Here is a 15,851-nt window from a genome sequence, read left to right as displayed (position 1 = left end):
CCCTGATTATATGCTGTCATGCATGCGTATTGTTTGTGTTTGTGTGCATGTGTGTGACTGCTCCTGACTGGTCTTCTGACTGACACCACTCTTGTGTCTTTCAGCTCGAGTAATAACAGCTTACCAGTTCAAGGGTGAGTGTCTCCGTGGAAACAGAGGGGTTTGATTGATGACTGACATTTGAAGGGTTAACAGGAGTGACTGCTTTTTTTTCTCTACTCATAACTACAGCTCTCTCTAGCTTTAACCTATGCTCACACGGTCATGCTTTTTATTCTCCTATCCATCTCTCTCTCTTCCTCTGTTTTCCTCTTTGTGTGCTGCAGTAATAATGCCTGCAAATGCCAATAGTGGTGGAAATGACTCATGCAGCTCATGCTGGCTTAAATCTTGTATGAGGGCTACAACTAAGCCTTAATCAAGGCCGCAGTAGAAAAAAATGAAAGTAGAGAACTGTTTCTTTGTATTCTTTGGTCTTTGTTGGCTCCTTTTCTGGGCATTCACGATACACCTGTTTATATTACAGTTGGATATGTAAACTTCAACATTGCATTTTTTATTTTAGTTTTATCAGGGGAATTACAAAAACAAACTGAAACAGAGAAATTCTCCGTAATTTTTTCTCTCTCCTTCAGTGATGGATAAGTGTGGGCCACAGCCTTTTACTGTGGTTACACTGAATGCCTAAAGTATGCATTTTACTTCTATTATAATCAATGGAAGTGGCTACACCAGACATGAGAGTATGTGGCACGGAGATCATCTTCTTCTTTTTTTTTTTAATCTTTGTGTGAGATGCATGCAGTTATTGTATACAGACATGGGTCATAAAGCGTTGGTATGTTTTATGCAAGAAAAACTTCAGCATCCACCTTTGCCAGTAGCCCAGCAGCTGGTGGTTACTTAGCAACTTAACATTAAAAAAGTCTGGGGATGTGGGGATAGAAACACCTCTAGACCGTTGTTAGGTCAGCTATTTTGAAGTTTTATGCAAATTCACTTTAATTTACATTTTCATCAGGACATAAAACTGCATGTATAGAATCACCAGTCAAATCTGAGTTAAAAAGATGAAAAAAATGTTAAAAAACGTATATGACTTTGCCCAAAAATAAGGTTTTAAAAAGCATTTTCCCCAGGATATTATAGTTAATAGTTATGCACTTACTGGCCACTTTATTGGGTATACTTTGATAGTACTAGCTTGGATAAAGGGATGGGCACAGTCAGCAAAAATAATAGGTAGGCTGTGGCATTTAAACAGTGCTAAACTTGTACCGTGTGAAGAAGAGCTCCCCACACCATTACACCAACAATCTGAATGTTGCAGCAGAAATTGAGACTCATAGGAAGGCAAAGCTGAAAACAAAGCACCTCTTGTTTTGCCTGTTACTCACATAGCCCTATGCAAAACAATCTCTGCAGGTGTGGTTACTTAAAACAAATACTGTGCTGCACACCTGCTTTACAAACTGTTCCCATGCGTTATACATTCAATGTATTCACAGAGTTTGTGTAAGATATGACACAGATCACACACAAGAAATTTTTTCCCTCATTCTTTCGTCTTGATAAAATAACTGAATTTCAATTGTACATCAGAACATCTCGACATCATCAGTTCACATGTTCTGCATTGAGGTGATGATGATAAATAACCCCTCAAATAATATTACATTGAGGATAACTTTTCTTATTCTAGTGCTAATTACAGTTTTTAGCTAAAGTGCATTATCAGATCAAATTTACCAGGCATAACTCCTTGAATTTTCTTATCTGTCACATAAATCCATAAAGTGATTGGATGAAAATCACTTTCAATCAGCCTTCATCTTCTTTAACTCAAGTCTAGTTTCTAAATCTTCCAGAATTAATTAAACTGCAGATAAACAGTGGTTGGGAAGTTATAACTGGCTGCTCTGCAATAAATCAGAATTTTAGTGCAAGTCCAAAATTATACTCTTGCTCTTTGGCAACGTTTGGACTCTTAGATTCTTAAATCAAATTTGATTAAGGCTAAACCAAAATTTCCCAGCATTACTGCACATTATCTGGATTAAGCACATGTAACTTAAAAACTGGGCTAAGAACTGCAAGATATATGTTAAAACTTTATTAAGATGCTATGTCGTAGATTCTCCAAGAAATGGCTGCAGAAATCGCCTTACCATCTTTTGTCTTTCAATTCTCATCTGATCATTTCTCCCATATGTCCCTCATTCTTTTCTGATTCTCCCATCATTTTCTTCCACAGACCAAACACCTCAACATTGATTGACGGCAGTTCAGAAAATGGTCCTAAGATGTTTTCTGACCTTTTGATCTCAGAGGCCATCCTGGCCTTCTTCTTGCTTCTTCTCCTGGTGTGGTTCCTCAACCGCGAGTTTGAGATCAGCTACCGTCTCCATTACCATGGCAACGTCGAGGCTGACAAGCACCGCACCAAGATCCAGATGATGCGAGATCAGGCTGAGTGGTTACTCGGCAACATCATCCCCATCCATGTCGCTGACCAGCTCAAGGTTTTGTTGCCATTTAAATGAACTATTAAACTTGAACTTAATCCTCTAAATACTGATCAATAAATAAACATTTTCTTGTTTTTTATTCTTTGTAATCAACCATTATTAAGCAAATTCTGGCTAAATACAGCAGTAGTAGTTTTATCAGTTAATGAGCAAAAAATGGCAGTTGTGTTCATTTACAATGAAATCTAAATTCACCCTGAATCTCATGTATACACACGTTCAAACTATTGACTACAGTTGAAGATAGTTCTCTCTTGTGAGTTCATTATAACGTGAGCCTCTTCTCTCCATATATTTCAGGTGACCCAGAGCTACTCCAAGAACCACGACAGTGTGGGTGTGATCTTTGCCAGTATTGTGAACTTCAGTGAGTTTTATGAAGAGAGCTACGAAGGTGGAAAAGAGTGCTACCGTGTCCTGAATGAGCTGATTGGAGACTTTGACGAACTCCTTCGCAAACCTGAATTCTCAAGCGTGGAAAAAATCAAGACAATCGGGGCCACCTACATGGCTGCGTCGGGACTGAACGTCGAGCAGATGGCTGAGAATGAATCGGATTCTCCGCATGCTCACCTCATGGCCCTTTTCAACTTTGCCCTTGAGATGATGGGAGTCCTGGATGATTTCAACAAGAACATGCTAGGCTTCGGGTTCAAGCTCCGCATTGGATTTAACCATGGTCCCCTGACGGCAGGGGTCATCGGCACCACAAAGCTGCTCTATGACATCTGGGGAGACACAGTAAACATTGCCAGTCGCATGGACTCCACCGGCGTGGAGTGTCGGGTGCAAGTGAGCGAGGAAAGCCATGCTGTGCTCAGTGCCATGGGTTTAGAGTTTGACTATAGAGGTACTGTGAATGTTAAGGGCAAAGGTCAAATGAGGACTTTCCTTTACCCAAAAAGTGGGGAAAGTATATACCAGGATCAAGCGGAGCAGGCTGTCAGAATTGGACCCTCGTCCGTGGTATTACCTGCCAGTGAGACTTCAGTTGCCCAGCCTGTGGCTGCCCCTTCCACCTCTTCCACTCCTCCCTCCTCCTCTCTTTCCACACTCTCTACTCAACCCCAATATGCTGTAAGGCCTCCAGAAGTAGGCCCTGAGCCTGTCTCAGTTAAGCCCACAGAAGTGAGGGAGGAAGGATATAGGGACGCTGGACAGCCCCCTGCCACAGACGTTCACACCCCTCCTCATTCTGAACTAGGCCCAGAGCCCAGTTGTACACAAGGCCCCTCCCAGGTGCAGCCAGCTCCTCTCGCGCTTCAAGAAGAGGAGGATGAAGATGAGGAAGCGAATGAGCTAACTAAACTCAATGAGGAGTTTTATGCTCGCCTCTGATCCCTTCTGTCTCCTCCCGCTGTCTTCTATTCCTCTTACTGCCCCCAGCTGCTGCCTCCCCAGGACTGATTACCGATGTTGGCGGGATGTCTTTTCCTTTAAGCAAGTGTCTTTGGCATGGAAGACAGACTGGTCACGTCAAAAACAAAACCAGTAGATGCAGTGGCTATAAGATTGTACTTGATGTCTTTCATGGGAGTGTTGCCTGAGTCCTGGGGCGGGTTTTACCTGTGTTGAGCACAGCAGTTTATGATGGCGAACAAGCTGAAAAGGGAAAGAGGGATCTGTTGATGTTGTTGTTGTTGATGCTTTTGTCATTAAGTGCCTTCAGGATTAGAACAGTGAACAAAAATATGAATACTGAACAAGTTTTAACAATGTTAGACTACAGAATATGCTGTGGTTTCTTTTTTCATGCTTTTATTTTGAATGCAAGTATTTCTTACAGAAATCATTATTGTCGTGCCATATCAACTGTTTTAACTTGATCAAAGTCCCGACCTTACTTAAGGGAAAATTATTTTAGATTTTATATAAGTGCCAATGCAGAATGACAGGCGGAGCAGGAAACTTTGGGAAGAATGAGGGAATCACATGAAGCAGTGTTAATTTATGTATTGTGCTTTGACATCAGGGCTTAATACAGTATTCATTTGTGCCAGAGTCTCACTTTCAAGGGACATGCAGGCTGCAGAGATTTTAGTTTGTGTAGCAGCTCAATGCACATTTTAAGCACAGGTCTTGCACAGTGTTTTTCTTTTTTTCGACCACTTGTATTCAGTAGTTATTACCAATAAATAGCTTTTAAGAAACTTTAAACAGAGCTGAGAGAATCAAAAGGACAATAATCAGATAAGGGACTATAGATCTGGAAGAAAGGTGGTTTGAAAAAGTGAGACCATCACAAATGCAGGAAGGCACTTTAAATATAGTGGGATCTGTCTTTCAGGTATTAAACGCTCACCTCTCGCACACATGTCCAATTTTACAGGTAGTGTAAAATTGTCTCGATGCGAGCTAGCTGATATTTCAGCTTTTTCTTTGATCAGAACCACTCCTGCTTGGAAGACCAAATATCTGTCTGGTGATATTTTGTATTTTTGTTTTGACCAAATGAAAAGAGTGAAGAGGAAGTCAGCAGCGTGTTGGCCTGTCTCCGAATACAGCCACTCTCCCATTTGCTCCTACTGGAATCCTGATAAATAGCCAAAATACAAGAATCACTCATTCAAACTACCATAAATTGAGTACTCCCATTTACCGTACTAACATCCACACCAACAACACAGATTTCACTCATTATTAATTATAAGAGAGTCCTAATATTGCTGGGAGGTAGTATGATACTTGCAAGTATTGGCAGTATTGGCAGCTTTAATGTTGTTTTCATTGGAGTCAATAAGTCAAATGCAGAATATCACCATTCCTGTCTTCTGATGAGGTGAGCGCTTGATACTCGAAGGATTTCAGGTGAAGTATAACTTTAAATGGGACTGTGAGGGACAGTCACTGCGTAGTTCTTGGTCAGTGATGGGGTGGTCCACAGGCTGTTGGCGTGGGTTTAAATTTAGAGATGAGTGACAGTTTCCACAGTACTGTGTGTAAAACCTCAGACTCAAATCTTGTGACTTTTCTTGAATTTCCGTTGCCTTCATTGCTAAAAGAAAAAATATATATAAACAATGGTCAGCCCATCCGTGCAAATTACCCAACAGATCATTGTCGTCTGCCTTTATCTTTGTGATTTGCTGTTGAAAGATTGGGACGTATTACCTTGATCCTGTCAGTCTTTTCACCAATCAGGGCCTCTACTGAATCAATAAAATTGTGCCACTTTAATTGAGTGATTATAGGTGCAGTGCAGCCTAATCTAGCTGATTGTTTGTGGTGCCTGAAAGTATGACTGTATTTTTTTCTTTTTTTTAGTTTTTGGTTTCCAGAAAGTTTTTTTTCTTTCATTTTTTTTTTTACCAAGCTGTCATTACGCAGAGGATAGATTGTGATTGTATATTTGAGAAAATTAATGGTCATTGTGTGCAGGTTTTGTTTCTTTTTTGATAAATTCCAGATACTTTTTTTGTGCTTCTTTCCAGTTCTTTCCTCCTGACACAGACCAGCCATCTGGAAAAGTGTGGTGGTGCTCCCATTAAATCGCTTGCTCGTTTTTCTCTTTCCTCACTTCGTGCTTTGTCTTTTCTCCTGAAAGTACGTGTTTCTCTCTTATATTTCCTAAGTGTGTGAGAAATATAAGGTTTTACGTCAACTCAATCATATAAAAAAGATCGAAATGGGGACAGTTTGCTATTGCCTTATCCATAGATTATTCATTTTCAGCTTTCACCACCACATGTTTAAAAAATTAGTCAGCAGTTGGGTTAGATGGACTTTCTCTGTTCACATGCAAAAATGCCAAAATGACAAGAAGGATGAGTTATGTAGCTGTCGGGACCTGTAGCAAAACATGTTTATTTACCTCTTTCACTAAGCTCTCTGGACGTACACAGCCTGTGCCTTTTGAATGTGGACTATGTTTAATCATAGCATCAACTTTCATAATCGTTGCAGCATTAATACCCTGAAAATCCAAAGAGGTTTCTCCAGAAGCCGTCACTGCAGACGCTGAAATAGTTAAACGAGTCCTGCTTTTGTTGCCCAGAATCATTACTTTTTGAAAGATTTACACTACTTGTACATTTTCTCCACTTGCTCTTGTTTGCCAAATCTAATGAAGCATAGCACACAATGTAACACAAATAAAGGAGAATATCGAATATCAGCTGTGAAGGAAAGTTCACCGTCTTGTTGCCTTGCGTTGTTAGATGATCTATGGGATTTTCAGGCCATGTGCCTGCAGCCCTACCATGCACAGCAGTGACACTAACTAGCCATAGATCTGAGGTGGCGTAGGAAGAACTCCACAGGTTTGTGGGTACACATCCTCTCCAGTAGCACTAATCTGTACACACACATATGAATAAAATATTACACGCTGCTGACTTATGTGATCTGGGGTGCAGTAGGGGGAGATGTGTGTGAGTGAGACTTGTTTGCATGTGAGTAGTTTCCTTCTTTGCTAGTCTCCCTATTTTTTGTTTGATTCTGTACTATACTGTCATCCTATTTCATTTCAATGTCATTCTACATATATGTTAATTATTATGCATATATTTCCAGTATTCAGGAAATTCAAATCACTAAGCTTTGCTCATTACCTGAATACTGTCCTTCTTTGACAGTGTATTTATAAATGATTTGTTTCAGTTTTGGCAGAAGCTAGTTCTCCCGTTTTAAAAAAGGATAAGTTCATGGCATTCAGTCATCTCTTTTTTTTTTTCTTTTCCTTTTGGAGAAGTGTGATTCTGCTTTATGACAGAAATAAGGGAAATACATAAAGGCATAGAGTGTCAGCACTTAAGCATCACATTGTCACTCATTTTAAATTATGTCAGCTGCACGTCTTTTCATTATAATTTGCAAGTAAATTCTACCCGTATGTGTTCTAAGTTACACTGGGACAGATTTTAAACAGTGTTGTTTGATTTGAAATGTATTTGTTTTATGTTCATGAATGAGATGTATAATGTACGTTTTGTGCACATTACCCATGTATCATTTATCAACACGTGATAGTAATCTGTACACATTTGCACAAAGCACTCAGTGTTTGTACATATGCAGTTATTTTGTCACATATGATTTTTTTTTATACATGTGCATGTGTCAGATTCTGTCCAAAAACAATGAATAAGAGACACGTATTATCAGATTGATTTTTGTGTGTGTGTTTGCTTATGTGTGAGTTATATGACTTTATTCCTCTTTTTTTTCAGTATGAGAGAAATAAATCTCCAAGCAGAAAGCTTGGACTGTCTAGCATACTGTAACGTGTAAAGTCACGTGGAGTTGAATTTCTGTGCATATAATGAGTGATGACAGACTGTACTGTCATTTAGTTTTGTATTATTAAAACTAAATAAGAGGTGAGGGAAGCAATTTAGAGATTCTCAAAAAGGCAACATGCAAATTAGCCAGGTTTTAGGGAGGATTAGGCCTAACCTAAAAGGTCTCAAAATTGGAGACAGGGTTGTGATCTTCATCAGCAGCCAGCTGATGACTGAAGTTGGGGCGCAGTTTATATTAACCAAGTGCATTTTAACTGCAAGAAGGTATGTTTTAATAATTTGTTGCAAACTGTTAACAAATTTAAAAGAAGGTTAGTAAAACACGATTTCAAAAATGACAAATAAGTGGCTAGAAACTGACAACTTTTAAGTATTTTTTTTATTGTAGACGGAAAAACTCCTATATGATGCAGAGATTCATATTTTTCCAGTTATTAAAGGAAATTCAGATCCTTGAAATGTACATTTCATATCTAATTTCTTTTTTCCAGGAAAAATTACGTGAGTTTGTAAAAATAAGGTAAACTATTTAAGTTAACATCTTAAAAAAGATATTTTTTATTCATTAATGTATATATTTTGCCCCGAGTTTACAAAAAAAAGATGGGATCAAATGGGTTGTAAAGTGCATGTGTGAATCACTGGTTGTGCTGTAGCGCCCCCAGCGGTCAGCGGTGACGGTGTTTTCACGTAGGGCGTGAATGCGCGGCCCCTCCCCCTCTACAGCCGATCTGGAAAAGAAAAAAAAACTTTTTTGTACCGAAGGAATCAACAGCCGCCATCTTGTCGTGGCTCGGAATTAGGATTTCGGTCCAACACTGGGTTTTACGTAGAAATCGAGCATCCTTCCCGTGATATGACAGCGGCCTTCTGCCGAAAACGAAATCGTAATATCGCTTCGGAGACATTTTGTGCGAAAAAACGGGAATTGGATTGGTGGTCGTCGGGCAGAAAAGCTCCGTATATCTGATTTCCCCTTCAGAGTGCGGTGATTCAGCCCCTGTCGCCGTTCGGGAGCAGTATTGTTTACCGTGGGCAAGCGGTGAGCAGATCGTGACTTTCGAAGAGATTTGCAAAAATACGGCATTTTTATGCAATTGTGCATTTTTGTGGAGCTTCGCGCGATTTTTGCATGAAGAAATTTGACGTCACGCAAAATGGGTACTTTGAACATCTAGAAATTACGACTTTTCTCCCGGAATGCAGCAATCCACCTGATTTAACTGGATCGTCAGTGTGAGGCTCGATTTTTACATGGGGAATATTTTATTTTGGGGTATTTAACGATAATAATGTGGGTGTTGGGTGTTGGATTATCATGGGGTGAATGGCGGTGGCGAAGCGGGGCGCTATTGCATCTCTTTTAAAAGACACTGACTCTCACGGCGAGGAGTAGCTAAACGCTAACAGTTACTTTAGCTGGTAGCAGGCAATTAGCTAGCTATTAGCCAGTTAGCCAATGTTAGCAGGCTGTCAGCTTGCTAACGTGCTAACCGGGAAGGTTTTTGGTGATTGAACAACTTTCTACTAATAAGCTAATCAGAATCATCAACTTAAGCGACCGGCCAGGCAAGATTTCAACTATGGCTGAAAACCTGCTGGACGCCGGACCTCCACTCTCTAAGCGGCCGAAGCTGAATTCACCTGCACTGTCAACGTCTGATGGACAAGGTAAAGGCCTCGACACTGTCGGCACACACAAACCCAAATGTAATGAACATTTGCACTGAAACTTCTCTTTTACTACTTGGCATTAAATCAACCAATGCCCGTGTAGCAACGTTACACGTTATCCAGTCGGTTGATTGTTCTTTCGGTAGCAGTTAATGTGGTTTTACCGCAGTGTTGTGGTTTCATTCTGAGGTGAGCATTTACTGCACCTACCCTTAATACGCTAATGCCAGTCTTTTGGTACACTCTCCTTAACTTCTGCAGCAAACCTTAACACAATACGATCAGCAGAATAACTAACTTGAGCGTCTAAAATGGTCATGGCTACAATAACTGTAACTTTTATCTTCAGAGGTGTTGCATTAGCTTTGCATTGGTCTACTGTAACGCTTTCGTTAGTAAAGAGAATTTGATGGGTCATAGTTTAAAAATCAAAAGACTAAAATAATAATTATTTCTCGAATCAGGTGCAAAGTGGTATCTTTTGTGGTAGCCTGATACTGCATTAACAGCAGGTACACATGGCGTGATAGACTCACAGAGGTAACCTAGGCCCTAATTAGCTTAAATAATATTGTCTTCAAAATCACAAATCACATACGACTTAATGCCAATGTTTGTACACCTGTAAATTCTAAGTCTGACAATGTTTGCATCCATTTCCATTTATTTCAGGTACGATTTTTGGTGTGTGTAATCACCAGTCAGAGAAAACGGTAAATGTTAACATTTAGTAGTGCCCACTTGGTTCAGCTTGTGGCTATAAAACGAAGTGTTAATAGGCAAAAAAACAACAACCCAAAAACCTAGTCTCAATGGCCACTCCATCTATCCCTGAGCAAGCCTACATAGCCACACTCAGTCTCGATGGTGCTATTTTCCTTTAACTCACTGAATTCTTGCAGAGAGTGCAGATAGGGTTATAACGTCACACATCTCAGCAGACGTGTGCCCTGCTGAAAATAAACGTGTAGAAATGCAAGATAGAAATCTGTATGTGTGCTCTGAGTATTGGAATCTGAGTGATTAGGAAATGTCTGTCATATTTCTTGTAATTGGAAAGCAAAGATTGGGGATGCAAGTTCCCACTTGGCCCTTAAAAAGTTCATTTGTATTATAAAACAAGACTAGTGCTTATTTTAAATCAACTTTTTGACTTGTTCTTCCAAACTTTATAGCTGAAATTATAAAGTCATCTGGAGACTTAAAAAAATCCCTTGAGTAACATGTCTTTTTTCTTTCACCTGGTAGATTGTCCCTGCTTGTTTTTGTTGAGGTGGTTTGTGAGCCCTCAGTGAAAACCTGAGTTATTGCAGCACTCTTAACTCATCTGCTGTACTGTGTGGCAAAAGTGGAGTAGCTGAACTGCATTTCTGCAGCGCTCGCTGTTTCTGTGATGGGAAAATGCTGCTCCTGGTATGAAGATACAAAAATGAGTTGATTTCATATTTTCACCATAATTGGAAAGTAATGTATGCTTTACCTGCAGAAGCACCCCCAATTAGAGTTAAGCTACGGCTCAGCAATTAACCAAGTATAATTTCAATTCCAGTTTTTGTATTTCAGTGAAAACAAAGTGTTAGGGATAAAACTAATTTTGACTGCAAAGCTCTCTCTCTTATCTTTCTCCTGTGTGCTGTACATCAAGCACAGACCTTTCATTTATAGTGCATATTTTTGCTGTTTGGTGACACTGGTGTTTTGGTTTGACAGTTTTTGATCACGTCGAGTTATTTAATCATCAAATTAGCTGGAGTCCAGCGTTAACCAGATCTCTCTAGAGTAGTTAAAAATCTCATTGTTTCCATTGGTGAACTTGTTGAATGATCATTAGCAGTTACTTTTGTCACTGTATCACTCAAGGTCCTTCATCTGGTCTGTTTTCTGTGCAACAATTGCACTTCCAAACATCCCCTGGGGATTTTCCACAAATTTACAGGCTTTACAGTCAAAAATACCCATTAGTCTGGACCTAAAATGTATTATCAGACTCCCATGTGTCCTTTCTACTCCCTTTACCCATTGTTTTGATTTTATTTATTTTTTTAATTTTAAACATATGAAAGGCTTCTGTGAAAATACACTGCATCCAAAATCTTTTTGATGTGGGTAGAAACTCTGGCTTACTGTATTAATCAAAGTCATCTTTATTATGATTTTTGCTGTAATCGAGGCACATTAGGTTCCGATGTAAAAAGTCCTATTTGTTTAGCTGGTGTCTTGTATGTTTGCTTTTTAACCAAGAACTGAAACTTTAGAGCCCAGAAAAGAAACATTAAACTAATGTGTTTTTCAACTGTATCGTTTACAGCGTGTGGCACATTAACGTCTGAAAGCTGTTTTTAGTGTAGATGCTATTAAGGGTAGCTGTTGGCCCTCTGTTAGTGAAGTGCTGCTGTTAAGCCTTGAGCGGAGCATTTTTGTTTTGACCACCTTTAGCGTTTTCGAGACCAGACTTGACTTGCAAGGAGCGAGTTTAACTGTCAATCTATGTGATTGATAAGTTGCTAACTAATGGGCATGTCCTGGATAATCCTTCTTTCTGACTCTTAGAGTGACCATAATTTACACAATGAAGTGACTGAGCCCTTAAAATGATCACTAATGTATGTTCACTGGGAAAGAAAGCCATGGGATTTCCTTTTTCTCTTCTGCCATATATAAGTGGACGTCTTTTGCAAGTTTGGGGTGTCCCTGCTAACCATTAAAAAGAATCAAGGCACTTTTGTGTTGGCTTTACTCTCACGGTTGCTCTTTTTTCCGGCTGTGGATTAGGGAAACGAGACCTAGGACAGCAATGTTTAAAGTTGGGACATGTGTGACTACAGATGTTGAAATGTGGTTACTACTGCTAGTTGGCTCCAGAAATATTAGCTGGGTTAAATGCCGTCTAGCCATTGAGTAGTGCTGCACATTTCTGCTGCTAACACAAGTAACAATAATCACAGTAGTTTAGAACCATATACAGTGCAGAATAGGTTCAATATAACGATATATATCGGATGACAATATGAAAACGCCTATCATTTCATATTACGCTATCGTTTGTTTCGTGGTGTTGCAAAATAAACTGTTTTCGGCAATATTGTTTTCATCGTTTTGATGGTCACTGTAGAAATTCTTAAAGTTCTCTCTTTTTTCTTCTATTTAATATAACCACACTACGGACGGACAAGCGACTGTTTTTATGCATTGCCGTTAGCAACAACGACGGTAAAACCATCGCGTGTCTCCACCGTCCGCTTGTTTATTTTCCACATAAACCTTTCACAATAAAGCTGAAGATCCTGTTGAGATTTTTCAAAATAAACTGAATCACGTGAAATAGTATGCAGAGTGTTTACGGACGAGAAGCTAAAAAGAGCCGTCAGGTGCTTAAAAAAAATAAACCTTAGAACAGGCTTTTCCCCGCAGCACACTGTGTAATAAATACTCCCAAAGAAAATTGCGGCTGGTTCAACTTCATGCAAGTCGAGTTGCCCGAAATTCACAGAATTTACAGAAAATGTAAAATTTTTGTGATATGTATCGTTGTTGGGATGATAAATGTTTTATATCGACATATGAGATTTTGGTCATATCGCACAGCCCTAGTGCAAAAGATATTTTAAATTTCCTATGATAGGGATTTTTCGGAAATACTCATTGAGCAACAAAAGTATGTTTACTTTTGATTCTACATTTGTTTACACTGTCATTAAAGGCATTACATATATAAACTGCCAAAAAAGGTGTATGGCTTACTAAATTTGTGGTATTTATTATTTGCTGACTTTAAGCCCAGCCTCACAGTCTGCATGTAGCCAGAAAAAATAGTTTTCCTGTGTCTGTCATTTGCACATGTGCCTCATTGTGTTTGATTTTGTCAAGTCTTCAAGAAGACCTTTCAGGAACAATGGCAGTCACAACATCAGTGATTATAAATTACAAGAGCTATCACACATGACAGAGCCACCACATGTCTGTAATCCATCAATAAACCTGCCACACCCCCTCTTTATACTTTTTGCCAGTTGCAGTTGGGACTCAATGGACCCCCATGGGACAGCGCAGGGCAGCAGTAACATCAGCTGTAAATTACTGCAGATAAAGAGCTGGCTTTCCCTCTTTGATGACAGTCATGCCTGGAGCTTTATATGCAGCACCCATCTGCCCTAACATTTGGCCTTTCCTCTTTCCCTTTTCCTAACATATAGCCTGGCTTTTTGTATGAGAAAAATAGCCAAATTTTAAAACGAAATGAAAGCATTAACATACGTTGTTGTTCTCTTTGTGATGTCTGTATGCGTGAGCAGTCCTATTTAAACCTTTGTAGCAATGGGAATTGAGAACCAGTTCCAGCTGAGATCAGATTCCAAATTGTTCACTTAATTGCAATTATATGACGCCAAGTGTGTGTGTGTGTGTGTTTAATCACCGCTGGCATGTTTTCTGTCATACAGTGTAAAATTATGTCACAGTTATGGTGATGAGGCTTTTCCACACCTAAGATGAATGGTGGTAGTCTTTTTTTTTTTTTTTTTTTTTTTCTCTCTCTCTCATGCAAAAAACTGGCTAAGATGAAAAGTCCAGCCTATAAGCAGAATTAGTAATGGTATTTGTATTGGCATTATCCACACCCTCAATAACGGCAGCTGGTAAGGAAACAAGACCAGAGTATCGCATGGTATGATTTAGTTTTGTTTCACAGCAGATAACAGGTCAGAAAGACAAATGAGTTAAAAATGGTTTTAATAAAGAAAAACATTTTTGCAGTTCAGTGAGAGGTAGAACATTACGAGTAGTCAAGTTTTTTGTGCACTTGGGGAGTTGTGTTTTTTTTGTTTTGTTTTTGTTTTTTCTCAAATTGGTGGGGCAGAACAAACTTGAGCCCCTGTCTTTCTATTAAGGCCATCTGTTATCCTCCTCTTCTACCCCTTTTATTCACAAAAAAATGTGGTTTTGCATGCACTTTATGTGATCTAATCTTTTGACTATTTTTAATGAAAGAGCAGGGGTTTTTTTTTTGTTTTTTTTTTTTAAATTTCATTGTTTAAGATTCATATCACCATGTTTGAATTTTTTAACTGTGCCCTGTGGACTCTATAAATATGTAGGTAGGTTGGGCCTCAGGATATCTGTGTCTGTCTTAGGTTAGAAAACCTGAAATTTGCGCTGAAACCTAAGAAAAATTAGTATTTGGTACTCGTTTGCGTCTTAGTTCTGTTTCAGTTGTCAGTCAAAGATTTGTCAGGGACCTCCCAACCCCCAGACGTCCAGTTTCTTGCTCACTCCTGCACAAATGGCACTTCTAATATCTAAAAGGACAGGCGGTAAGCTTGCAATGCAGCCACTGATTGAGGCATTTATGCCTGTGCCTTGGGGCAACCAGAGAAATCATGAGAGAAAGATGGCGAGGATCAGCAAAATGGTTAAAGGCAGATGAAGGGACTTATTACCACCAACCTACTGCTTTTAGCTGACTTAATAAGCATCAAAAAAATGGGCGACATGGTATTTTAAACGCCACTCATTTCTCATGTCTGTGCTTGTATTTAAGCTTAAACAGACCATTTGACTGTTCTATTTTTGCTCATTATACTTGGAACAACTTTAGCTTCATGAGGTAGAGAAGAGTTAGACTGAAGCTCAGTATGTGTTTTGTGTTTGCAGAAAACCTAGAAAACTAAACTAAATCCCCAAGAGGAAGTAGGAGTACTTGAGGAGCTCCACATGACTATAATTTTACCAATGGATGATGTTTCTGGTTGTATTTTCTTAAGAAAAACAAAATCCACAAAGTTTAAAGGTGAACAATACCATCTCTTCCTGCTGATTCAAGCAAGCCAAACTAAAGAATGTAGCTGTGTTAATGCGATGAGGAACACAAACAGTACAGATCACTGGATCATGTTGCAACCACAAACGAAATAATGAGAATGCATTTCTAAACTGGGTGCAGACTTCAAAAACTTGGTTTCCCCTGTTGTCATCAAATCTCCCCCAAAGCAACCCGCCTAGAGGAAACAAACCTGTGGGTCAGATGTCATGTATCCAGTTGCAGATTCCATGCAGGTGTAAATGGATCTTAACTGCTGTTGCTAAATTAGTCTGTTTAAAAAAAAAAAAAAAAAAAAAAAAAAGGGTCTGTTCACCATAGATGAGATGATGGTATTTGTTAAAATGGGGAGGGAAGAGAAGTCTTCCTGTTACAGATCCACATTCACTCCCTACCAGAGACAAAGCTGAGTGTGCTTTAGATAGAAGTTCAGCATTGACCAATCATCACCTGCCGCTCTATATTAAAAAGCCAAAAAATAAAATGATATATTTCAGAGTTTTTCTGGCACCATTTGGCAAGGGAAGCAACATTAAAAGTCTGGTTGACTAGTTGCATGCACACTTATTGCTACTGCCTCTTGGGATAACTTGC

At 39.2% G+C, this 15,851-nt stretch overlaps 2 protein-coding genes across 6 annotated transcripts in view; both read left to right on the top strand.

The window, feature by feature from the left end:
* The window catches only part of adcy9a (adenylate cyclase 9a), a 57,010-nt gene extending 49,374 nt beyond the window's left edge, over positions 1–7,636 (top strand). Inside the window, exons 9-11 of one of the 2 annotated variants that reach the window (XM_085459931.1) lie at positions 105–134; positions 2,255–2,522; positions 2,829–7,636. In XM_085459931.1, the coding sequence (XP_085316057.1) occupies positions 105–134; positions 2,255–2,522; positions 2,829–3,866 (1,336 nt within the window). In that variant the 3' untranslated portion in view covers positions 3,867–7,636. The remainder of the gene's footprint in view (positions 1–104; positions 135–2,254; positions 2,523–2,828) is intronic. The other variant, XM_085459933.1, reaches the window with a different exon arrangement.
* Positions 7,637–8,535: 899 nt separating this feature from the next.
* Positions 8,536–15,851, top strand: part of crebbpa (CREB binding lysine acetyltransferase a) — a 48,120-nt gene continuing 40,804 nt past the window's right edge. For 3 of the 4 annotated variants that reach the window (XM_085459930.1, XM_085459928.1, XM_085459927.1), the window contains exon 1: positions 8,536–9,439. In XM_085459930.1, the coding sequence (XP_085316056.1) occupies positions 9,352–9,439 (88 nt within the window). In that variant the 5' untranslated portion in view covers positions 8,536–9,351. Of the gene's footprint in view, positions 9,440–9,597; positions 9,632–15,851 lie in introns of those variants that run through there. The other variant, XM_085459929.1, reaches the window with a different exon arrangement.

Source organism: Copadichromis virginalis, linkage group LG6 (genome assembly GCF_057382275.1).
Source record: "Copadichromis virginalis isolate Kocher_CV1m ecotype Utaka linkage group LG6, C_Virginalis_male_GT1.1, whole genome shotgun sequence".
Taxonomy (NCBI): Eukaryota; Metazoa; Chordata; class Actinopteri; order Cichliformes; family Cichlidae; genus Copadichromis; species Copadichromis virginalis.
Note: the sequence above shows the minus strand (reverse complement) of the source record. Positions and strands in the feature narration are given on the sequence as shown.